The 25,860-nt window shown below is 41.5% G+C and overlaps 1 protein-coding gene across 4 annotated transcripts in view; it reads right to left on the bottom strand.

The window, feature by feature from the left end:
- Window positions 1–25,126, bottom strand: part of LOC149158601 (uncharacterized) — a 384,530-nt gene extending 359,404 nt beyond the window's left edge. For 2 of the 4 annotated variants that reach the window (XM_089436265.1, XM_089436266.1), the window contains exon 1: window positions 24,857–25,125. In XM_089436265.1, the coding sequence (XP_089292391.1) occupies window positions 24,857–25,029 (173 nt within the window). In that variant the 5' untranslated portion in view covers window positions 25,030–25,125. Of the gene's footprint in view, window positions 1–24,856 lie in introns of all 4 variants that reach the window. The other 2 variants (XM_089436264.1, XM_089436267.1) reach the window with 2 other exon arrangements.
- Window positions 25,127–25,860: the final 734 nt, after the last annotated feature.

Genomic DNA, 25,860 nt, shown 5'->3' with positions numbered 1-25,860 from the left:
ATGCCCAATAAAATTATACTCAGAACAAAAATAAAAATTAACTTTCAGATTTGAATTTTATGACACCAAATACATTGGGCTCATAACTCAACATGCATAGCCAAAAAAAAATCAGTTTTCCACGGGGACGCGTCTCCTAGGGTCAGGTGCGCGCACCCCTCGCCCCCCACACACCCGGGATGAGGGGACGTCTGGGGAACATTTCCCCACGTCCCCCTTTTGGGGAGACGCAGGGGGGACGTTTCCCCAATGTGGGGGATGTGACTCCCAAAAAGGGGGATGCCTAGGCGTCCCCCCTCAAAATGGGCTATGTGTCCCCCCTTAAATTTGCTTGTAAACAATGATTTATGACAAGGAAAACCTAGTATTTGAGCATATTTCCCTATTAATGCTATGCAATTCATGGTAATGTTAAATTCTTAAAATAAAAGTGACATTCTCCTTTATCTTTCATTTCATCTTTTTACTTAAATTTTTAACATTACCATGAAATGACTCAGGATGTTTGAGAGTGGTTTTGACCTCATTGGATTTCATATGGAGAAAGTAGAATTTTAGATCTCACCCAAAATCCAGCAGACTTAACAGTTTTTCAGAATTTAAGATTCGATGGATTGTAATGTTTCCATTGCATTTTGTCATGTACAAGGGTATGGAATTAGTATTTAATTAAGAGCACCAAGCCCTCTGTGTACTTTAGAGTGACTTTTAAACTCATCACTCCATTGTTTTTGAGTTTTAGTTATATCAATTTATTATTTCAATGTCTATTATAGTCATATTTTGCTTAGTACTAATTAGATTCTAGAATGATGAATTTTAATTTTAAATCAATTTAGAATCTAGAATGATGAATGATGAATGCTTAATTTAATTTTTAAATCAATGTAGATTCTAGAATGGTGAATAATGAATAATGAATATGGATCAGAGTATTTCATTATTGAATTTTGTGGTTTATGGATGAATCATGTATTTATTAGTAAGGATGACAAGTATGGATCAATGTATTTCATTATTTAATTCAATTATGCATGTATCATTCTATTTATGCTTTCATTATTGAATATGAATTTGAAATATATATATATATATGAAAAAAATTATATACCCCGACGTCCCCCCTAAATTTCAATAAAATTTGAGGGTACTCCCACACGTCCCCCTTGTGCGTCTCCCCGCACCCGCATCTCCCGGTTCCAGAGTCTTGGTGGAACATTGAAAAAAATAGCTAGAAAAACCAAGCATATAAGAAAAGTTTTGATACAGTTTTACCCCAAAAACCCCAATGTGGGGAAAGCCAGCAAAGTTTCAGCTTCTATTCAGCTTGGAAATTTTTATTACAAGTGTACAATTCAGAAAATTATGGTAGCAAAAATACTCGGCAATTTCCCTATCACGGCCTGCTCTATCCAGCCTATTCAACCTAGAAAATACTGTTGTACGGCTTCAAGAAATATGGCCCAGCTATTTCAGCATGTACGGCCCTAGTAATTTCGGTCTGTACAACCCAAACTATTAATTTTGGTATGTTCTATGCTTAAGAGCAATTTACTTCAATTTTTTGGTTAGCCCAATATCAATGTCCAGTTTAGCAATCACATTAGCATGATAGTAAAATGCAGACAGAACATAAACATAAACAGTAGAAAACAAGCCAAGACAAGAGGACACAAGATGTGGCACCAACCAAGGACAAACCCCAATGTGGGGAAACCCTTGATCAATTCTTCTTATATTCTTCAATAGTTCAGCAGAGATATGGAGAATCGAAATAATACAAATATACAAATCTGGTGTTTTATGACAGCAATAGTAAAGCCTTGACCAGAGAAGTCAATACTGGTCAAACTGGATGGAAATCTTTCTCTAAGTGGCTTAGAAAAGTCCAATGATCTTCGGCTTTCAACTATAAACATAATCAGCCCAAACACTGCTCATAATTCTAATTTCATTCTACAGTCGATTGATGTTCTGGTTAGGGCACTTGTCGCAGCCCTAAACTCCCTTGACAGTGTTGATTTGTTGATCCCAAAAAAGTCCTAAGAGAGTTGCGGCATATGCTTGAGTAAGTCCTAACTTTGTTGTAAAACTGTGGCACATTCTAGACTGCCCTATGCAGCCCTTGCTATGGTGCTATGGTCTGCGGCCTAGCACATGGCAACTCTTGTAGCAAATGTCCTGAAAACAATTATACAAACATCATCAACGCAGAAGTATTAGACTACAAGAACTCGGCTTAATGTTAGCACCCAAACTGCATATGTAACTAGCCCTACGTTGATTTCATCTAAGTCTTGAGGGAAGTCTTCTTCAACGTACTGCTTCTCCTTATGAATACGGATTCAAAACCTTGCTAACAATCCTTAAGGCATGCCTAGGAACAGCCTCATTTGCCACGCTGTCACCTACAGGACACATAGATTTTCACATTGTCCATCTAGGCTTCTTCACGCTTATGTTAAGGCTTCCTCTTGACTGCGAATAGGGCGCATCTTGCTGCGGATAGGGCTCTTCTTGTGTTGCGGATAAGGCTCCTCTTGTTGCAGCTTAGGGCCTTCCTCTTGTTGCGGATAAGGGCCTCCTCCTGTTGTGTATTGGAGCTCCTGTTGACTGCGGCTAGGGCTCCTGCTCTAACTATGTATAGGGGCTCCTTAGATTTGCGGCCAGATCTCCTTCATGATTGCGTATAGGGCTTGCACTTCACTGTTGATCAAGCCTCCTCCTTGACTGCAGCTAGGGCACCTTTATGATTGAGGCTATGTCTCCTTTAAGACTACAGCTAGGTTTCCCTCTTGACCTTTCTTTCCACCACATACTCTTTGTGAGAGGACAAACCCAAACGAGTGGAGAGAGAAATCAAGAGTGATGTGTGTCACAAATGACTTGAGGTCTCCTCTATTTAAATGCAACGTTGAGGTTGAGCTGGGGGTAATTTGCTTGTTGGCTGACCTTGACAAATTGTCAATAATATAAATAAATTCATATCTCCATAAATAAATGTCGAAATCGGATGATCTTTAGATCAATCCTACACCACTCGAAGAGAGGAATCCAAGAAAAATATTAACTGCCATAAATAAGGTGACCCAAATGGAGTTTGGCCCTAGTCGCCAATTTTAACACTCCCTCCCAATTAGGGAGAACTCCATCTGCTAATCCATCTGTCAGTCGGTACTATCTTTGCCATCAATGCACTGCTCTGCTCTACTGAACTATGAAGAAGATGAAGTGATCGAGAATGTATCATACCATTCTCTATTGACCCGAAGTCAGTCCCAAATAAAGAGAGTGCCTCATACCACTCTTACTGATCTGAAATTAGTTCCAAATAAAGAGAGTGTCTCATACCACTCTTACTGACCTGAAGTCAGTTCCAATTGATCCCAGATCAATATCAGTCATCCTAGCATAGGGAGTACGATAGTATATGATGCATCCATCATTAGTACTATGGTCCCTATCCTCATTTCCCTACTCATTGGCCAGATGAGATGTACTTCCCATGAGTCCCAGGCTTCATGGGTAGGATGTCTCAGCAGGAGAAGGATGAACCACTCATCTTAGCTACAAAGCAGGAGAAGGATGAACCACTCATATTAGCTACATGTCGCCATAGGGTATCCCAGGGGAAGGCTAAACGACTCACCCTGTACACAACAAATCACTAGGTGAAGGTTGAACCACTCACCCTATGATAGTGTCTCGACAGGAGAAGGATGAACCACTCATCCTACCTACATAGCAAACCACTAGGGGAAGGCTGAACCACTCACCCTATGGTTGCTCATCGCTCCAAGAAGTACCCCAAGCCCCCTGAAGCTCCCAGAGCTCAATATCCATATCATACAGGACACTCAAGAGAGGGTCTCTCCATGATTCCTAGTCATTCTCGAAAAGTCAAGAATTTGACCTTTCCCAAGGGCTTCGTCAAAATATCGCCGACCTGCACATCAGTCCCAATGTGATGGAGCCTTATTGCTCCTTGTTGTACCATATCCTGAATAAAGTGGTACCTGATTGTTTATGTGCTTGGAGCGATCATGAATTACGAGATTCTCTAGTAATCGGATCCCACTCTGGTTGTCACAAAGGATCATGGTGGTATCCAGCGTATGTCCAAACAACTCACTGAAGAGCTTCCTCAACCAGATAGCTTCACAGGAGGCCATACTTGCAGCTATGTATTTGGCCTCAGCAGTGCTCAAAGAAACCAACTTTTGCTTCCTACTCATCCAGGATATCGAAGTAGAACCCAAAGAGAAACAACACACAGAAGTGCTTTTGCGATCCACCATATTGCCTGCCCAATCAGCATCAGAATAACCATGCCACCTTACATCTCCAGCAGTGTATCTCAGTTCATGAGTGATTGTGCCCCGAAGATATCTCAGAAGAATTTTGGCACCAATCTAATGTGTGCGATGAGGTTCAACCATATATTGGCTCAACGTATTAACTGCAAAACATATATCTGGATGGGAGTTCACCAAGAACATCAGTGCTCCTATGAGTTGACGATACTTGGAGGCATTTCCCAATATGGGTCCGGCAACACTACCACATAACTTCTTCAAGTTAAGTTCCATCAAAGTAGTCACATGCTTGCAGTCCAACATCCCAAATCTTTCCAATATCTTCACAACATATTTTCCTTGAGATAGGAAAATTTCTCCTGGCTTTTGCCAAATCTCCAACCCTAGGAAGTAGTGCATTAGTCCTAGGTCCTTCATCTCAAATTTGAAATCCAACTCCCTCTTAAGTTTGTAAATGAGAAGGTCTGCACCTGTCAGAAAGAGATCATCCATATAAAGCACCAGTATGAGAGGTCTATCATCTTCAACCTTAAAGTGAAGGTTCGGATCAGCTTCACTCCTAGTGAATCCCAGCTTCATCAGATAGCTATCGAACCTCTCATACCACACCCGAGGTGCTTGCTTCAAACCATAGAGAGCTTTCTTCAACCTACATATATGAGATTCCTGGTCATGAACCTCAAACCCCTCGGGTTGTTCCACATTTGTGGTCTTGCTATTACATGAGGGGATGGTCCTCTTGTAAGCTTTCCCTCGGTACATCCCGGACATATACCTTCATGCTCTTCTTTGAACTCAGGCATCCCTGTCACCATCTATCTCATATCGGGTAGGGCCTTGAAATGAAGATGGGCAAGACATGGTCCCCAATGGACTTCCAGCAACTTGATATAAAGTGCCAACCCTGAACCCAAGAGTAAAAGCATCTTTAAAATTCCCTTTTAATCTGATAATCACCCTATGAGTGACCTCAGTTAAAAATTCATTAAACAAAAGGTATTACAGACTCATGTGATGGTGTGTGTTCTGTGTTATTTAAGCAACGGATCGATCAGATTGCCAATACACAGAAAATAAGTGGAAAGACAGCAGAGAAATACAGTAAGCAACACAAAGACACAAACAGTTTTTAATAAGGAGTTCACCCTATTCTCCAGGGCTACATCTTCGGTCCAGCTTCAGTGGTGGCCTTGTTTTGTTGTGTCTTACAACAGAGAAATTACAATACAGGGACTCAATGTGAGTTCTCCTGAAGCAAATTTTGCTTGGTAGGGTGGTTCTTGGATTCCCCAAGCCACTCGGAGTTCACAGACTCTTTTTCTTCCTACCAGCTCTGTGACCCTTGGTCTACAGTGGAAAGAGCCAAATGTGATGCTCAGTTCGGACATATTCCTCTAGGGAAAGGCTTGAATCTTCAAGCTCTCTGGTGCTCGACGCTGCCTGTGATCAGCTCGGCCCTCTGTCTCCTCTGCTTGGCTTTACTGTTCTCTGTGTTCAGTCCTCTTCTCAGTGTTCACTGTTCACTCTCTCTCTTGGTCGCTTGGACTCCTCTCTATTCCTCCTCCCTGAATCTGAATTCGACTGTCTCTATTCATGGTTTTAGTCATTCGATCCCTATCCCTATTCGGTTCCTCTCCCGCCTATGTCGATTCGCCTACTGCAGCTGCGTTTGGAGTTCCTTGTTCGGCGTCAGCATGAATGCTCGGGAAGTAGCCACGCGTCCCCATCGAAACAGTGCCAGCCTGCTCGTCGATTCGTTTCTTCCGTTACGCCAGGTATGCGTTCATTCTCCACCCTGGCGGTCAAACGGACTTCAAATCCCTTTAGAACGCGGCTTAATCCCTTGTCGATTCCGCTTCCTCCATCGGGCGCAATCTCAGCCGTCCGATCTGGGCTCCTCCAGATCCAACGTCATACGCACGTAGAGCGTGGTTGACTTGCTCGACCGATAGCGCGCGATCACAGCGGTTTTTTCTCTCACCTCCGCTGCCACGCATCGATCGCTAAGTGGGATCACTCCGCTCTCCTCCAAAACCTCTTACCGTTCAAGGGTGCCCCGATCAACACCGTTGGTTTCCAGGGCGTGGGTCCCACCTTCGTACGTTGGCGCTTTTCGTTTCTCCGTCCGCGGTCCTCTGGTCTCCCCCCCACGCAACCGGGTGCTCAGGCTTTCCCATTTTGGCCTTGTTCGCCCAGCAATGCGCCGCTAATCGCGCATCGAAAATCAGCGCCTTCTCCCGATCCGGGGCTCCCAAGGGCTATTTTGGCATCCCACGCAGTATCCATGGGCCTCGATCAGCGCGTTCGTCGTTCCACGCCGCTGCCATGGCCACTCGTTCAGGGTGTTTTCGATCGCTGTTTTGGAATTTTCAAGGATTTGTTCAACTCGATACAGTCAAGGTTCTTGATAGTCTTTTGTGGATCCAATTTGGATCACGGCTTCCCTACTGAAAAAGCTTTTGGACCACCAAAAGTTGGTTTTCTTTAAGCATGGACTAAGTGAGGAAACTGTTGTCTCACTTATCCAATCTCAATCCACTTCGCGTTGCTCGGCTTCGAACCTTTAAGCCCAATCCTGAGGTATTCCACTTGTCCACTACGCGTCATCCTTACCTTCCTGTCCAGCACTATGTCTTCCCGTAACTCATTAAGATATTCAGGTAGCAGGTCATCAACAGAAGGTAATTGACTCTACTCTTCAAGGTCCTCAATCATTGAAGGTTCAAACAACCTCAAGCAATCTGCGTTCACGACTGAGTAGATGTGCATGTAAGCTGGCAGATCAAGGTGAAAAGAATTTTCACCAATCTTCTCAAGTATCCTGAAGGGTCCATACCTGATAGGTTTTAGCTTTTTACCTTCACCTTGCATCCTGTCCTTGCTGATATACAGCCAGACTTGGTCTCCAACTTGAAAACTATGCTCCATCCGATGCTTATCATGCCTAGCCTTGTACTTGGCCTGGCTCTTTTCCAGTTGTTCCTGTACTGCCTGGTGGATCTCCTGGATCTGTTCAATGAACCTAGTTGCCTTGTCCACATCACTGTGTCTATCAACCATGGTATCTTTACCAAAGACAAAATCCAAAGGAGACCTTGGTATGAAACCAAATCAGGCCTCAAAAGGAGATCTCTGTGTAGAAGAGTGTTTGGCTCTATTATAAGCATGCTGCACATAGCACAAGTGCTCATCCCAAAGCTTAGAATGTTTGCTGCAATATCCTCTCAGTAACTGGATCACTGTCCTGTTAACTACTTCTGTCTGGCCATCTGTTTGTGGATGAAACGCTGTGCTTTTCTTTAATTTGGTGTCCATTAGTTCCCACAAACTGGACCAAAACTTTCCCACAAATCGGGTGTTTCGATCAGATATAATATAAGTGGGTAATCCAAGATTCCAAAATAAACCCATACATGTTCAAAGAATAATTTTGCAGTTTGTTCAGCTGTAATCTGTTTAGTACAGGGTACCAAAATACACATTTTGCTGAACCTATCCACAACAACATACAAATAATCATGACCTTTCCTAGATCTGGGTAGTCCTCCAACAAAATCCATGGAAATGCTTTCCCAAGGGTGAGAAGGAACTGGTAATGGAGTGTATAACCCTAGTTTTCTGTTGTTGGGCTTGCTTTTAGCACACATAGCACATCCCTTCACATATCTAGAAATTGTTTCATTCATTTTCGGCCAATAGCAGAACCTTTGCAGTTGTGAAACTGTTTTACTTACCCCAAAGTGCCCTGATATCAGAGAAGTATGTGCTTCCCTAATTATCTTTACTCTCTCAGTTTGTGGAATGCAAAGTTTCCCACAATGATATAAGAGTCGGTCCTTCACATGATAGTCCAATTCTTCTACTCTTTTGCCTTGACTCAAAGTTGCATATACATCCTTAAAGTCCATATCCTAAGCATACTCTTCTATGTAGCTTTCATGCAGCACAAAATTATGCTTAGGTATGGTAGATGCATTTATAATGGGTCTAGATAACATATCTGCAACCTTGTTATGTATGCCCTTTTTATATCTAATGACTAAATGAAACTGTTGTAGAAAACCCATCCATCTGTAATGTCTTGATTGTTGCAACTTAGTTTGGGAGTGTAGATATTGAAGTGGCCGATGATCAGTATATATTATTGTTTCTTTGCCCATTAAGTAATGTTTCCACTTTTTCACACTCTGAACTAATGCATACAATTCTTTATCATAGGTAGGATAGTTAACTACTGCAAGATTAAAAGTCTTAGAATGATAACATATGGGTTTACCATGCTGTGTTAACACTGCTCCCATGGCATAGTCACTGGCATCAGTTTGGATCTCAAATGGTCTTTGTAGATCTGGCAGTGCTAGTACAAGTGTTGTACTAATTTTTTCTTTCAAGGTGTCGAAGGCTTTTTGTTGTTTGCCTCCCCACTGACACACCTTGTTCAATCCTGTCAAAGCATGTAAGGGAGCTGTAATTGAGGAAAAATTTGAAATGAACTTCCTCCAATATTGTGCTGCTCCTAAGAAGCTTCTCACTTCTGTAGCAGACTTGGGTTTAGGCCAGTTTACAATGACTGCCACTTTAGAGGGATCTATTTTCAATTCACCTCCCCCTACTATATGACCCAAATAATTTAGAGAGGTTTTGCCAAATTCACATTTGGAGAGTTTAACATAAAGTTTTTCTCTTTTCAAAACATCTAATGTTTGCTTAACATGCTTTAAATGTTCTTCCCGCATTTTACTAAAAATCAGAATGTCATCCATATACACAATAACAAAATCATCAAGAAAAGGTCTAAGTACATCATTCATTAATCTCATGAAAGTAGCAGGAGCATTAGTTAGGCCAAAAGGCATAACCAGCCATTCATACAATCCCTGCTTTGTTTTGAAAGCAGTCTTCCATGCATCTTGCTCAGCAACTCTGACCTGATGGTATCCACTGTGCAAATCCAACTTGGTGAAATAAACAGCTTCCTTCAATTGGTCTAAAAGATCATCTATGCCAGGAAGGGGATAACGATTTTTTATTGTTATCTTATTTAGTGCTTGGTAGTCAATGCACATTCTCCACGAGCCATCTTTCTTTCTCACTAAAACGATTGGTGACCCACATGGTGATGTGCTAGGCCTGATGAACCCTTTCTCGAGCAAGTCCTGCACCTGCTTCTTGATTTCAGCATTCTCTAAAGCAAATAACCTTTTATACCTATGGTTGCAATGATTGTTTCATCTGCCGAGTCTGACCCCAAATCTTTCTGAATAGCTGCAGCAGTCTTCTTCTTCTTGCCCTCGGACTTCTTAGGTCTCAGCTCTGGATGCAGAATCCAACAGTGCTCATCATCATGCCCCTCCTTTTTACAGTGAGTGCATGAAGCTTTGCCTTTTTGTGTAGTGTTAGCCTTCCTCGCTTTCCACTTCTGCTTCTTTTTCTCCTTGCTCTTGCTTACAGTGGGTTGGGATGGTCCCCCAACTTCTGGATTTCCATTCTTTCCTTTGGCTTCTAGATGAGTAGCTTGTACAGATACCTCATCTATACTAGTGGGATTAAACATGAGGATGGTATGCCTCATGTAGCTGTGTAGACCACCAATGTACTTCAAAAGAGTCTCTGGTGAGTCTAATGAGATACCCAACATCAATGTTCTCTTTCTGAATTCTTGAGTATACCCTTGTACACTTTGCCCTTTCAACTGCCGAAGAGTTTGCCAACTCATCATGGCTTGTTGCATGTAGGCCAATGGATAGAACTGCTTTTTGATTGCAGCAAAAAATTCACTCCAGACAGAGATGGTCTTACCATGTTTCTTCATATCAGCTTGGGTTCTGCCTTCCCACCAAACCAAGGCAGTGCCTCCTAGGCGTAGGCTTGCCAGTTGAATCTTACTCTTGTCTAAGTCTATGTTTTGTACCCTGCAATACACATCAATTTGTCTTATCCAATTGTCCAAATTTTCAGCATTTAGCTCTCCATCATATATAGGCAAATCAAATTTAACATCTAACTTAATCAAAGATGCTTTCTTATTATGCACAGGGCTATTAGGAGGTGTGAGAAAGCTTTTCTCTTTCCCCTTCCCTTTGGAGTGGTCATGGGAATGAGATTCATCTTCTTCTTTATCTTGCTTAGAGCCTCATGAATCTTCATCCTTATGCTTTCTAAAGTCCCTATACATTTCTTCTACCATAGACTTTATAGCTAGGAAACTTTCTATGAATTGAGGGTCTGGCCCTATAGAACCTTCCTCTGACATTGTCTTCCGAGAATAGACTCTCCCAATTTCAGGATTAGTTTCCACCAACTCTCCTTCTCCTAATTTGAGCTTTGATCTAGTGAGCATTCACAGCTAAACCAACACAAGCTTGTCTAACCTTACAGCCTAGAGCTCTAATACCACTTGATCTGATAATCACCCTATGAGTGACCTCAGTTAAAGATTTATTAAACAAAAGGTATTACAGACTCATGTGATGGTGTGTGTTCTGTGTTATTTAAGCAACGGATCAATCAGATTGCCAATACACAGAAAATAAATGGAAAGACAGCAGAGAAATACAGTAAACAACACAAAGACACAAACAGTTTTTAATAAGGAGTTCACCCTATTCTCCAGGGCTACGTCTCCGGTCCAGCTTCAGTGGTGGCCTTGTTTTATTGTGTCTTACAGCAGAGAAATTACAATACAGGGACTCAATGTGAGTTCTCCTGAAGCAGATTTTGCTTGGTAGGGTGGTTCTTGGATTCCCCAAGCCACTCGGAGTTCACAGACTCTTTTTCTTCCTACCAGCTCTGTGACCCTCGGTCTACAGTGGAAAGATCCAAATGTGATACTCAGTCCGGACAGGTTCCTCCAAGGAAAGGCTTGAATCTTCAAGCTCTTTGGTGCTTGACGCTGTCTGTGGTCAGCTCGGCCCTCTATCTCCTCTGCTTGGCTTTACTGTTCTCTGTGTTCAGTGTTCCTCTCAGGGTTCATTGTTCACTGTCTCTCTTGGTCGCTTGGACTCCTCTCTATTCCTCCTCTCTGAATCTGAATTCGACTGTCTCTGTTCATGGCTTTAGTCATTCGATCCCTATGCATGTTCGGTTCCTCTCCCGCCTACGTTGATTCGCCTACTGCAGCTGCGCTTGGAGTTCCCTGTTCGGCGTCAGCATGAACGCTCGGGAAGTAGCCACGTGTCCCCATCGGAACAGCGCCAGCCTGCTCGTCAATTCATTTCTTCCGTTACGCCGAGTATGCGTTCTTTCTCCACCGTGGCGGTCAAACGCACTCCAAATCCCTTTAGAACGCGGCTTAATCCCCTGTCGATTCCGCTTCCTCCATCGGGCGCAATCTCAGTTGTTCGATCTGGGCTCCTACAAATCCAACGTCATATGCACGTCGAGCGCGGTTGACTTGCTCGACCGATAGCGCGCAATCACGGCGGTTTTTTCTCTCACCTCCGTTGCCACGCGTCGATCGCTGAGTGGGATCGCTCCGCTCTCCTCCAAAACCTCTTACTGTTCAAGGGTGCCCCAATCAAAACCGCCGGTTTCCAGCTTGTGGGTCCCACCTTCGTACGTTGGCGCTTTTCGTTTCTCTGCCCGCGGTCCTCTGGTCCCCCCCCCCCCGCGCGACCGAGTGCTCAGGGTTTTCCATTTTGGCCCTGTTCACCCATCGCGCATCGAAAATAAGCTCCTTTTTCCGATCTGGGGCTCCCAAGGACTATTTTGGCATCCCGCGCAGTCTCCATGGGCCTCGGTCAGCGCGCTTTGACCGAGGTCCTCGTCGTTCCACGTCGGCTGCCATGGCCACTGGTTTAGGGTGTTTTCAATCACTATTTTGGAACTTTCAAGGATTTGTTCAACTCGATACAGTCAAGGTTCTTGACAGTCTTTTGTGGATCCGATTCGGATCACTTTTCCAAACAGGTACCTTTCCATCGATGAATGCCACCTTGTAACCTTTGTCTTCCATTGCCAAAATGGACACCGAGTTCTTCTTGAGATCAGGTACATATAGAACTTCTTGTAAATGAATCGTGTTACCCTGATTCAATTGAAGGGTAACATTCCCTATACCCTTTACAGGATAGGTGGCATCGTCTCCAAGAATAATCTCCAAGTTTGTTTCCTTCTCTATCAGATTAGAGAAAGCTTCCTTGAATCCAGTGAAGCACCTTGAAGCACCACTATCAATAAGCCAATTCCCCAAAGTTCCCGGAGGAGAGGTAGTAGAGAGGATCGATATAAGATAATACTCCTTTTGCTTATTGTTAACAACATTTGATTCTTCATACCTGGAGTTCCTTGCTTTCTTGGAGGTCGACCATTTCCTTGATGTCCCGCATTTCTTTTTCCTTCGCCATTGTACCTGTCATTCCTTCAATCATTGTTGTTGAAGTTTCCCCTGGAATGATTGTGATCATCATCATGTGATGTGTCCCTTCTATTTGGACACTCCCTCGCATAATGGCCAAACTTATTGCAAACAAAACACTTGCCCTTCCTTCCACCCTTAGATCTGGGCTTTCCATTAAAGTGACCTTTAGACCCTGCATTATTTCTCCTCTTGGCATAAGCGGAGAAAGCAGTGGGGTTGTCTCTATTAGAAGGCATTTCTGCTCCATCGTTATTAGTTCTTCTTGAATGCATCTTGACATCAATTCTTCATATCTCGGAATTCGATCATTATTGAGAATAATGGTTCTAAATATATACCACTCGGGTGGGAGCCCTCCAAGGGTAGTGATAGTAACTTTCCTGTCAGATATGATTTCTCCAATCCATAGAAGATCATTCTTGATCTTAGTGACCCTTAAGAAGTAGGATTGAATATCCTTGTCTTTTCCCTTCTTAATATCCTTCAGCTTATTTTTGAGAAATAAAATTTGATTTGCATCACTAACCTTGAACATGCTTACCAATCTGTCGTAGATCTCCTTAGAGGTGTTCAAATCGAAGATGTAGGCCACCAAATGCTTGTCAATGGAATCTCTGATAATCTTCTTCGCTTTGACTTCACCCTTGGTGTAATTGCTCTTTATAGCAATCGGTGCATTTGATGAAGGCTCAAGGATTTTACCCTTCACGTAATCTAGCACTTCTTATTCTTCCAATGTCAGATCAATGGACATCTTCCATCCGTGATAGTCAGACTTTTCACGAAGCTTGTCTTCAACCAGGAAGTGGGATGAGGAAACCATTGAGCCTTTTGTCCTTTCCAACTGTCTTTGGTGATTGCTCTTTCACTCTTGCTTGGGCTTTGTCTTCACCTTAGCTTTGATACCATGTTACTTTTGGTATGTTCTATGCTTAAGAAATTTACTTCAATTTTCTGGTTAGCCCAATATTAATGTCCAGTTTAGCAATCACATTTGCATGATAGTAAAATGCAGATAGAACATAAACATAAATAGTAGAAGACAAGCCAAGATAAGAGGACACAAGATGTGGCACCAGCCAGGGACAAACCCCAATGTGGCGAAACCCTTGATCAATTCTTCTTATATTCTTCAATAGTTCAACAGAGAGATGGAGATAGTACAAATATACAAATCTGGTGTTTCATAATAGCAGTAGTAAAGCCTTGACCAGAGAAGTCAATGTTGGTCAAACTGGATGGAAATCTTTCTCTAAGTGGCTTGGACAAGTCCAATGATCTTCGGCCTTCAACTGTAAACACAATCAGCCCAAACACTGCTCATAATTCTGATTTCATTCTGCAGTAGATTGTTGTTCTGGTTAGGGCACTTGCAACAGCCCTAAACTCCCTTGACAGTGTTGATTTGTTGATCCCAAAACAATCCTAAGAGAGTTGCAGCATATGCTTGAGTAAGTCCTCCCTTTGCTGTGAAACTGTGGCACATTCTAGACTGCCCTATGCAGCCCTTGCTATGGTGCTATGGCCTGCGGCCTAGCACATAGCAACTCCTGTAGCAAATGTCCTCAAAACAGTTATACAAACATCATCAACGCAGCGATATTAGACTACAAGAACTCGGCTTAATGTTAGCACCCAATCCGCATATGTATCTAGCCCTATGTTGATCTGATCTAAGTCTTGAGGGCAGTCTTCTTCAACATACTACTTCTCCTTATGACTGTGGATTCAAAACCTTGCTAACAGTCCTTAAGGCATGCCTAGGAACAGCCTCATTTGCCACGCTGTCACCTACAACACATAGATTTTCACGCTGTCCATCTAGGCTTCTTCAGCTTATGTTAAGGCTCCCTCTTGACTGCGGCTAGGGCTCATCTTGTTGCGGATAGGGCTCTTCTTTTGCTGCAAATAAGGCTCCTCTTGCTGCGGCTTAGGGCCTCCCTCTTGTTGTGAATAAGGGCCTCCTCTTGCTACGTATTAGAGCTCCTACTGACTGCGGCTAGGGCTCCTCCTCTAACTGCGTATAGGGGCTTTTAGATCTGTGGCCAGATCTCCTTCATGACTGCGTATAGGGCTTGCACTTGACTGCTGATCAAGCCTCCTCCTTGACTCCGGCTAGGGTACCTTTAACTGCAGCTAGGGCACCTTTATGACTGCGGCTATGTCTCCTTTAAGACTGCAACTAGGTTTCTCTCTTGACCTTTCTTTCCACCACGTCCTCTTTGTGAGAGGACAACCCAAACGAGTGGAGAGAGAAATCAAGAGTGATGTGTGTCACAAATGACTTGAGGTCTCCTCTATTTAAATGCAACATTGAGGATGCGCTGGGGATAATTTGCTTGCTGGCCGACCTTGAAAAATTGTCAAAATAATATAAATAAATTCATATCTCCATAAATACATGTCGGAATCGGATAATCTTTAGATCAATCCTACACCTGTTAGGTCCCTATACTACTAGTGTAACACCTTATTATTATTAGTGCAACCCTCTTATTGTATTATTGTGCCCATATAGTCCCCATGTTGTTATTATTATGCCTCATAGAAGCCCACAATTGTTATTGTTGTTCCCTTACAATATTATTGTTATGTAGGCTCTGATTGTATTGGGACCCCTTAAACTCCTATATATAGAAAGGAGGCCTTGTCATTTGTATCATCCAAGAATTGTTCATTTGTTTAATGTAAAGGAGGTTTCCCCCTCGAAGAGGCTGATTTTTAATCGTTTATCTATCTTTTCTATCTTTTTGTGAGTTGGTTTCATAATATTTGGTATCAGAGCTTTGAATTCTAGGGTTTCGCTACTCCAAACAGGTTATCGTGGCATTTTCGCTATAACTTTTTCCCTATGAAGTTTCAGAAGCTAAAAAAAAACCTCATTTGAGCCGAAATCGTTCTGAACCTCGGATCCAAATTTCAGATCTTGTCTCACTATATTTTCGGAGATATGATCCGAGGAAGTTAGGGTTTTCGCAAGATCCATAATTCCATCTCAAACAGGTCATCGTGGCATTTTCTCTATATATTTCTGTTCTACAAAGGTTCAGACTCTAAAATTAAAACCCGTTTGAGCCAAAATCTTGGTGAAGCTCAAGCCCAAATTTCAAATCTTGTTTCACTATATTTTCGAAGATACGATCCAAGACATTTAGGGTTTTTGCAGACTCCTGAATTACATTCCAAACAGGTGACCTTGGGAAAATCGTCATAACTTTCTCTCTGAGCATCATATTGAAATTTCGTAAGAAGTTACAGAAAGAGAACGGACTGTACTTTTCTATGTATTTGTTTCAAGTCCGAAGGTCGAAACAGTGACACGTGGTAGGTCGTACAAGTTTGCTCTATTGAACCAGTCTATAATCAGGTCATCGTAGGAGATTTGACATAACTCTTTATTGAAGAATCCAATATTGATCAGACTGGTGGGGTTAGAAAGAGGACTCAAAGGGCTACCACAAGCCAAAATTTTAGAACTTGAAGATCTAAAATTACAGAGTTACAGTTGTTTAAATATCGAGCTCCTAAAAGCAAGAAAAATAATGACTCGAATCAAGAAAATAGAAACACCTAGTAAGCAAAATTGGATGGATGATTTGAAGAATGCGATCGAAGCTAAGATAAATAGTTTTATATGTGCCATGGAAGCTAATATCGATGGTATGGAAGAAGATTTGAAGAAAGGCATGGAAGATTTGAAGAAAGACATGTACGGTTTGAAGGAAGCTGGGACAAAGTTGCTACAAGAGAGGCCTCCTAATGACGAAAAGGTAGCAAAGGAAACTCATGATGAGGAAAAAATAAATGTTAATCATGATTTCGTGAATCTAACATTGGATTGAAGACCCACCATATTCCAAAGATCGATATGACGAAGTTTGATGGCAAGGATCCCATAACATGGATACTATAGATGGAGAAATATTTTGATCTACATGATGTGCAACTATTACAAAAGGTACGTATTGCATCTTTATATTTAGAACCGAATCAATTTTTATGGTATAAAGGGATTTGTTCTCGTAAACCACTTGTCACTTGGTCAATTTTCACGGAGGAAATGATAGCACATTATGAGGATACAAAGAGCAACACCTTCTTTAGCCAATTGATAAATCTCAAACAAAAGGGTTCAATGGTAGAGCACATTGAGGACTTCCAAAAATTGAATATAAGGGTAAATGATATTCCAGAGAAGCATAGGATTGATGTCTTCATAGGGACTTTAAAGGATAACATTCAACATGAGTTTCGCCTTTGGGAACCAAATTTATTGGAAAAGGCATTCAGGTTGGCAAGAAAAATGAAAAGCAAAATTATGGAAACAAAGAAGCCTACCACTCACAACTATAAAGATGGAAGTGTTGTTTCTCCTAGCCTTTCACCACCTACAAGGTTGACACCACAACAATTGGAAGAAAAAAGAGCAAAAGGGCTTTGTTACAATTGTGATAGAAAATACACTAAAGGTCATAAGTGTGCTGAGAAGAAATTAATTTACATAGATGGGGAAGAGGAGCAAGAAAATGAACAAGAAATGTCAAAAGAAGAGGATATACACCAGGAACCAATCCCAGAGAAAGAAGAAATGAATCTGACCATATCTTGTAATGCATTGACAGGAATTACCACTCCTCAAACTCTCAAGATAGAAGGGCATATCAAGAAGAAAAAGGTAATAGTGTTGATTGATTCAAGTAGTACCCATAACTTTATTCAGTATAAGATAGCCAAGGAATTGAATTGCTTCCTATATCCAGCACCAGAATGTCAAGTAATGGTTGCAAATGGAGGAACCATAAATTGCTCTGGAAAGTGCCATAATATCAAGCTATCCATGGGAGAATATGTCTTGAATAGTCCAATGCTTTCCATTCCAATGGGTGGTGCAGATATTGTACTAGGAGTCCAATGGCTACAATCTTTGGGTACGATAGCTTTTAATTTTCAAGAACTTTTCTTGAAAAAAAAATTGGGAAGGAAAGGAAGTTGAATTAAGGGGTATCGAAGGGAAACCGAGAAAGATAATCAGCTCTAACAGCATGACAAAGCTTCTAAAGAAATAACAACGGGGTGTAATTGCACAATTATGTTCACTATAGGTTCCCACATCGAAATCATCTATTTCTCTAGATCTCCAAAACATTTTGGACAACCATTCCAAAGTATTTGAGACTCCCAAAGGCCTCCCACCTATTCGTAATCATGATCATGCTATTCATTTGATTCCAGGATGTGTTCCCCCAAACATCAAGCCTTACAGATATCCATATTCCTAAAAGAGTGAAGTTGAACATATGGTTGCAGAAATGCTATTCAACCTAGTCAAAGTTCTTTCTCTGCTCCAGTAGTATTGGTACACAAGAAGGATGGATCATGGCAGATGTGTCCGGATTATAGGGAGCTCAACAAGCTTACTATTAACGATAAATTTCCCATTCCTGTCATTGATGAATTACATGGAGCAATTTACATAACCAAGTTGGATCTTCGTTCGGGATATCATCAAATCAGAATGAAGACTGAAGACATTCCAAAAACAGCATTTAGAACTCATGAGGGCCATTATGAATTTTTGGTCATGCATTTTGGCCTTACCAATGCACCTTCTACATTTCAAGGTTTGATGAATTCCATTTTCAAACCCTTCCTTAGAAAATTTGTGTTGGTATTTTTTGATGATAGACTAATCTACAACAAGTCGTGGAAGGATCACGTTCAACATGTTGACAAGGCGCTCAAACTATTGGAGGAGAAACAATTATATGCAAAAAGTTCCAAATGTTTCTTGGGAGTACAAGAGGTGGAATATTTGGGTACTCAGTTAGCTCGTAGCTCATCTTATCATCTTCAATCTGATGGGCAAACTGAGATAGTGAAAAAATGTTTGGAAGGATATCTTCGTTGCTTTGTATCTGATAAACAGATACAATGGGTCAAGTGGTTGCCTCTTGCTGAATAGTGGTGTAACACTTCCTTCCATACCGCAGCAAAAATGACCCCATTTATGGCACTTTATGGATATCATCCACCGTCCATCACATCATCTTTAAAAGAAAACTCTAACTTTCAAGCAGTGGAAGATCACATCAAGCATCAAAAACAAGTTCTCAAACTCTTAAAGGATAACCTCACTTTGGCGCAGAATAAAATGAAACAACAGGCAAATCAACATTGCAGCGAAAGAAGTTTTGATGTAGGTGACTGGGTATTTCTACGACTACAACCATACAAACAAATGTCCCTCAAGCAAGCTAAGAAGGATAATAAATTATCACCAAAGTATTATGGTCCATACAAGGTGTTACAAAAGATTGTTACTATGGCATACAAATTGGAGCTTCCTGCATCTTCTCGAGTGCACCCAGTTTTCCATGTTTCATGCTTAACGAAGGTTATAGGTGAGAAGATCCCAGTTCAAACAATATTGTCAGAACTTGACGAGGAAGGAAAAATCATATTGGAACCGGAAGTAGTCACAAAAACAAGAAATCGACAGCTATGGAATCGATCAATTTTAGAGTATCTCATCAAGTGGAAGAACTTACCCGCTGAAGATTCCACATGGGAGGATGAGAATTTTATACAGAAACATCCAGAACTACTCAAGCATTGAGGACAACACTTTTTGAAGGAGGGGCGTGTTAGGTCCCTATACTATTAGTGTAACCCCTTATTGTTATTAGTGCAACCCCCTTATTGTATTATTGTGCCCATATAGTCCCCATGTTGTTATTATTATGCCCCATAGAAGCCCACTATTGTTATTGTTGTGTCCCTACAATATTATTGTTATGTAAGCTCTGATTGTATTGGGACCCCTTAGACTCCTATATATAAAAAGGAGGTTTTGTCATTTGTATCATCCAAGAATTGTTCATTTGTGTAATGTAAAAGAGGTTGCCCCCTCGAAGGGGCTGATTTTTAAGTCGTTGATCTATCTTTTCTATCTTTTTGTGAGCTGGTTTCATAACAACACCTCTCGAAGAGAAGAATCCAAAAAAAAATATCAGTTGCCATAAATAAGATGACCCACATGGAGTTTGGCCCTAGTTGCCAATTTTAACACAAATAAACTCAGTCTACTTGCTATCCAAACTTGGTCTGTTTGTTGCCCCTGAAACTTGACATGTTCGTTGTATTCTCTTGCTGTCAGTTTGACCTCTTGTTTCTTAGCTGAAAGCCTAGTCACTTGTGCCAAATCGATATGCCTCTCCAACAGCGTATTTCCCTCTTTATAATTTCTGACCTAATCTCCAAAGTGATGGAGGGTTGAGATTGCATCTCCACACTTGAGATCTACAATCACAATATAATCTTTTGTTAACCTTTTTAACTTTATAAAAGTTGGCCAATAAAGTCAAAAAATTAATTAGTGACTTTATGCCTAAGGTCCAAACTTAGGAAATAATTAAATAATTTTGTTGTGAGAGAATTTTGGTGATTCACTGCATGTCATGGCACTTGACCAATGCAGAATCACCTACCGAGCTATAGTTTCAACACTATAACCAATAGCAAAGAAGCGACATGGAAAAGGTAACCATTTGATTCTTTTCAAGCAAAACTCCCTTAAGGAGGAGGACATGTTGTGCCCTTGAACAAAAAACAAATCTGTAATAGTTGGTTATTTTGTATCATGGATCAAGATCTCTGATCCAATATTCTATGTGATTTCGTAAATGTCAAATATATTTTATTAAGGCCTAAGGGCATCATAAGGTACATTATTATCATTATTAAAGTAAAAAGGGGATTAATGGTTGCTTGAGCCCTATGAAAGCGTTTCACCCCTCCTCATGTATAAATAGGGATATTCCCCAACTTTGTATCTCAACTATTACTATTCACACAAGGTCGTGAAGGCGGCGTAGTGGTAAAGTCGGCCTCGTCATGACGGATCGGTCTTGTGTTCAATCCCGAGCAAGGTCGTAGCTCGTCGTGCGAGTAGTTAGTCTAAACCGGGCCAAGCCCACTACCTTTTAAGGTCGTGGAGGCGGCGTAGTGGTAAAGTCGGCCTCGTCATGACGGACCGGTCTTGTGTTCAATCCCGAGCAAGGTCGTAGCTCGTCGTGCGAGTAGTTAGTCTAAACCGGGCCAAGCCCACTACCTTTTTAAATAAATTACAAGGGAAAGATTGAAAGATGGCGAACCCTAGCTCCCCCATCTCCTTGCCCTCGGCCGCCGTCGGCTCCTGGACTGCGCTGGGTAAGATAGGGTTTGAGAGACCTGCGCATAGACTCCAGGGCAGTCTCTCTGCTGCAGATCAGCAACAAATTCACGCCATTTGCACTGGCTCGTACCCCAGCTTTGACGCTTCCAGACCCCAGGCGACCGTTGAGTCACAAAATGCTCCGGCCGCGAAGGGATTAAAAAGTTCAGGGCAAAGATCATGGGGTCTTCTCTCAACGGCAGGTATACAAGATCTCCATGCCAAGATCTCAGGAGGTGTAGTGCCTGCTACCCTCTTATCGGAGAGCTTCGAGAAAGCATGGCCCCGTTCCCCTGCATTCACAGCGCGACGGAGTAGCTCCCTTCTGATTTCGGAAGCAGTGAACAAGGAAATATGGGCGGCTCCCTTAGCCTATCCTCGAACCAGCCCTTCCAGAAAAGAAGGAACGGCACTATTCAGTTGCATGCCGCCCCTGCTCGCTAGACCAAAGCCGGACTCGAATCTCTCTCAAGGCATTTGCCTTCCCGCTCCTCAGTTCGGTTGGGGAAAAAGGACTTCAGAATCATCCGCAGCCTTCCAGATTCAAATCAGGCTCCTTTCAGGCAAAACTATGCTTCAATGGGTCTGCCAGGAGGATCCAGTGAGGAATCTCAAGCATGCATTGGACATTAAACTGGGGATCCCCTCGGCCGAACAACGGCTTCTCTACCAAGGTAAACATCTTGAGGATCTCTTTCCTATTTCTTTTTATGGCATTGAGAAAGATGCATCCATTATCCTTTCCCTTCGTCTTAGAGGAGGTGCTGTGGGAAAGCCTTCCTCAGCTAAGGATTTTTCGTACAAAGATGCAGTCCATGGCAAGCAGACTGAAAAGACAGAGCCACCAATGCAGACTTCTCCTAAGCCTTTTTTGGTTGACAAAGTGGAGGAGATCCCATCTGTTGAAATCTCCTACCCTGATCTTGAAGACGAAACCCAGAAATTTGCTGAAAGAGCCATCATCTGCAGATTCAATGGACTCTGGCCGCGCTCACAGGATCTTTATGAATGGATCAAAGACAACTGGACTGATCGATGTAAGGTCTATTTCTGCGCAAAAGGATATTTCATAGTACTGTTCGAGGACCTAGAGCATTGCTACTTCGCCCTAGACGAAGGCCCTTGGTTCATGGGTTCAGCTGGTCTCTTCCTAACTCCTTGGTTCTCCGACTTTGACCCAGCTACAGCAGTCATCACCAAGGCTCCGGTATGGATCAGGCTGCCTAATCTCCCCATTCACCTGTGGCGTACAGAAGTATACAGGCAAATTGGCAATGCCTTGGGCAGCTTCCTGAAGGGAGATTACAAGAGAGAGATGCAGGGTCTCTATACATACGCCAGAGTTTGTGTGGAGCTAGATTTAAGCAAGGGATTGCCAGAGTTCATCAATCTCAAGATCAAGGACGCCATTTGGACCCAGTTTCTAGAATACGAGAACACTGCCTTCAGATGCCGCCATTGTCACCAAACAGGGCACCTGCATCACTCTTGCCCATCTCTGTCTGCAAGAGCAAAAAAGGGCCTCTTTTCTCATACCAAGCCCAAGCGTTGGGCCCCCTGCCCACCGCCGCCATCCGGAAGCTCCTGCCCACCTGGTATGGAAAAGGATCCAAGCATGGAAAAGGAGGAAAGAGAGTCAGAACCAGATCAGACGCCGCAGACGATGGATCCGCCCATGAACAATATGGAGCACACCCATGTTACAGCAAGTTCCCAGAAACGTCCCCATGAGACTTCTTCCTCTGATTCAGAGAAGGAGTCCCCAATGATAGAGAACTCCAGTCTCCAAGTTGTTCTTGCCCATCCTCCTCATGAGGGCTGGACAAAAGTTAACAAAAAGAAAGGGAAAAAACATTGTGGTGAAATCACTGTCCCGCTGGGGTAACAGCTTGACAGTTAGTATTTGCTATCAATTCTTCTGATGTAGATGAGTTTGTTATCCTCCTTCCGAGACCGAGGTTGATGATTCTATCATTGCCGGTCTGTCGGTCTTTTGTCTTTCCTGTAGCTCTGGGATTGTTTCTCTCTTCCGGGACCGAGGTTGATGTGTCCATCATTTCCGGTCTGACGGTCTTTTGCCTTTCCTGTTTGTACTATATTGATTTTTCTTAATAGATTTAGTCTTTACCGAGAAAAAAACTATTACTATTCACACTTAATACAAATCTCATAATGGGGAGTGCTTCCTAGCTTCTGGAGTTGCATGTGCATTCCATCATTGGGTATTTGTGTGCCCCCAATTACGCATTTTGGTGTAAATGCTCGTGACACCACTGTAGTAGATCTATATGCTGCTATTATTTCGCTATTATCAGTTAGGTTTAGCATTTTTTCAAATTTCATTCCCTTTATTTGCAAGTCAATTTGCCAGATCCTATCTCAGATTTCTTTTCTAATAAAATAAATTGTATGTTCCTTGTGAAACGACTTTCACAGACGGAATTTGAATTATCATCAACTAATGCATCACAGAGTTGAAACCTAAGTCACGTGATCCATGATCATGTTCAAATTTGACAACAATGAAATTTGTAAAAAAATCACCAGTGCAAAACAATGAAGAAAATTCATCATTAACTTAGGCCAAGAGAATTAATTAATTTTTGTTATAACTTCTTGAAGGCTTGTTAAACGTAATGAATAGCTCAAATCTCTCTCTCTTTCTCTGTTTAATGAAAAAAAGTGGATCAAAATAACATTGGTATGAATTCCATGGAAAAAAAATTCAAAATTCACCATTAGATTCAAAACTTATTATTAAGTCTGTCACTAAATTCACCGGTGCTTAAGATTGGAATTTTGACTTTTTTTGGGGAAAATTTTGCTGAACGTGGTGACTAATGTTATAACATTTTAACAGAAATAGGATATGGAAAAAAATTCAAAATTCACCATTAGATTCAAAACTTATTATTAAATCTGTCATTAAATTCACCGGTGCTTAAGTTTAGAATTTTGACTTTTTTGGGGGGAAATTTTGGTGAACGTAGTGACTAAAGTTAAAACATTTTAACAGAAATAGGATACGAGAAGAGGCATGTGAAATAGGCAAGAAGTAGATATGTGCAGCAAAAATTTGGACAATCCACTCCACTAAACGAGATCCACTCGATAAGTTATTTTCCCTTATAATTTCTACGAAACCAGAACCAAGAGGATATTAAATTTTAATTTTATATTTCTGTCCTCATAAGTAAAACAGATATCCAATTCCGAGAACTATCTCAGAAGCAAACTATCTGATTATCTCCTCTTCTGCACATTCCCTCGACCTCTGGAGATTAACACGCCCTAACTATAATACTCAAAGCTCAAGAAACAGACCCCAGCTCCCTGGACAGCATATAGATTGCATGGTCGGTCTCGTATTCCTCTTTTGCATATGAAAGTTGAGGCCTGAGAGAGTTCACATAGGACTTGTATCGAAAGCCTTTGGAAAAACATTAACAGTTTCCAACTAATGTCAGAGAGTGTACTATCAAATACACTAATTTCCAACAGTTAGCTTCAAGAGGTTTAGTCGACCTTTACAATTTCACATTAAGCCCTAATTTTGTTGAGTTTTGCAAATTCACACTATGCAGGGGAGTTTTGCCAAGGCAAGTGACAAGTTCGAAACCCTAGGAGATAGTTCACTATCGTAATGAATGTCACAAGACCCGAAGACCAATTCATTGATAAGTTCATGCGTAGGCTGCACGTTATTTATTTTCTCTCTCTCAGCCATTTTCATGGTCGTTATGGTTCTTGCAGAACAACCATCAAGGTGAACCTTCTGAATATATCAACAATGAATTCATGCCGCCCATGCTTCGCGCAAAAGGAAAAATATGAAGGCCTATGTTTTAAGAATAAAATTGAATAACAAATTGAGAACAAAAAATTTGCAACTTCAAGTTCTGGTTCCAGCCATACATTCTTATAATAATTAAGGCATTCGAAATGGCGGAATTAAATCAACTTGCTTACTTGGCGAGCACGATGCAGAGTTGGAAAAAATCTCTGAGTTCGACTTTGACTCCCGTCCTGCAAAGCTTTCGTAAGCGCTCAGTTGCCTGCCGTACCAATTCCGTAGTTACCACCTGATGCTGCGTCATCTTCGCACCTCCTCCTCCGCCTCCTCTCGTCTGCTCAAAACCCATGAAAGACCACTCCCCGTTGCTCTCCGCTCCCAAAAACACGGATCGTTTCGCGGGATCAAATAGCGCAGGATTTGATTGCACCCTTCAAATACCATGACCATGACAGGGGTGAAATGACTGAATAAACTGGTGTACTTTTTCTAATTAATAGAAGTCAAATAGCGTATTTACCCCATGAGGTGATTTCCACTTTCATTTTCTTTTTTCAATTTGAAAGTATTTTAATTATTACTTTGGCATTATTAGCCAGGCAAACCAACACATCACTTGGTAGATAAATAGATAAATAAGGCACAAAAATCAATAAATGGGAAATTTAATACTGCATTCTTTATATGCATAAGATTTAAATCTACATTTACCCCATGAGATGATTTCCATTTCATTGTCTTTTCAACATGAAAGTATTTTTAATTATTACTTTGGCATTATTAGCAAGGCAAACCAACACATCACTGGGTAGATAAATAAGGCACAAAAACAAATAAATGGGGGATTTAATACTGCATTCTTTATATGCATAAGATCTAAATCTATTTTAGATCTTTGTTGATTTTGCATTGATAAGTTTTGATGCACATAACTAAAAGCTTTTTATTAGCTTGCTATTGTGTAGGTAGCAAGTTCTTCCATCGAAGAAGATTAATTAAATTAGAAAAATTTTAAAAGTACAATTAAGTGATAATTTTTTCCCAATCTAAATTTATATTATTAAAGTCCATATTTTAAAATAAAGAAAAGGTTTAACTTTTAGATAAATAAAAGAAGATATGCGGAGGTGGGATGGTAAGTGGTTTTGTTGGGTATTCGCCTGATTCTATTAATCCAGCG

This window comes from Pinus tabuliformis, chromosome 5_2 (genome assembly GCF_031772625.1).
Source record: "Pinus tabuliformis cultivar Carrire ecotype Pingquan chromosome 5_2, CPIR1, whole genome shotgun sequence".
Taxonomy (NCBI): domain Eukaryota; kingdom Viridiplantae; phylum Streptophyta; class Pinopsida; order Pinales; family Pinaceae; genus Pinus; species Pinus tabuliformis.
This window is presented reverse-complemented; position numbering and strand designations above follow the sequence as displayed.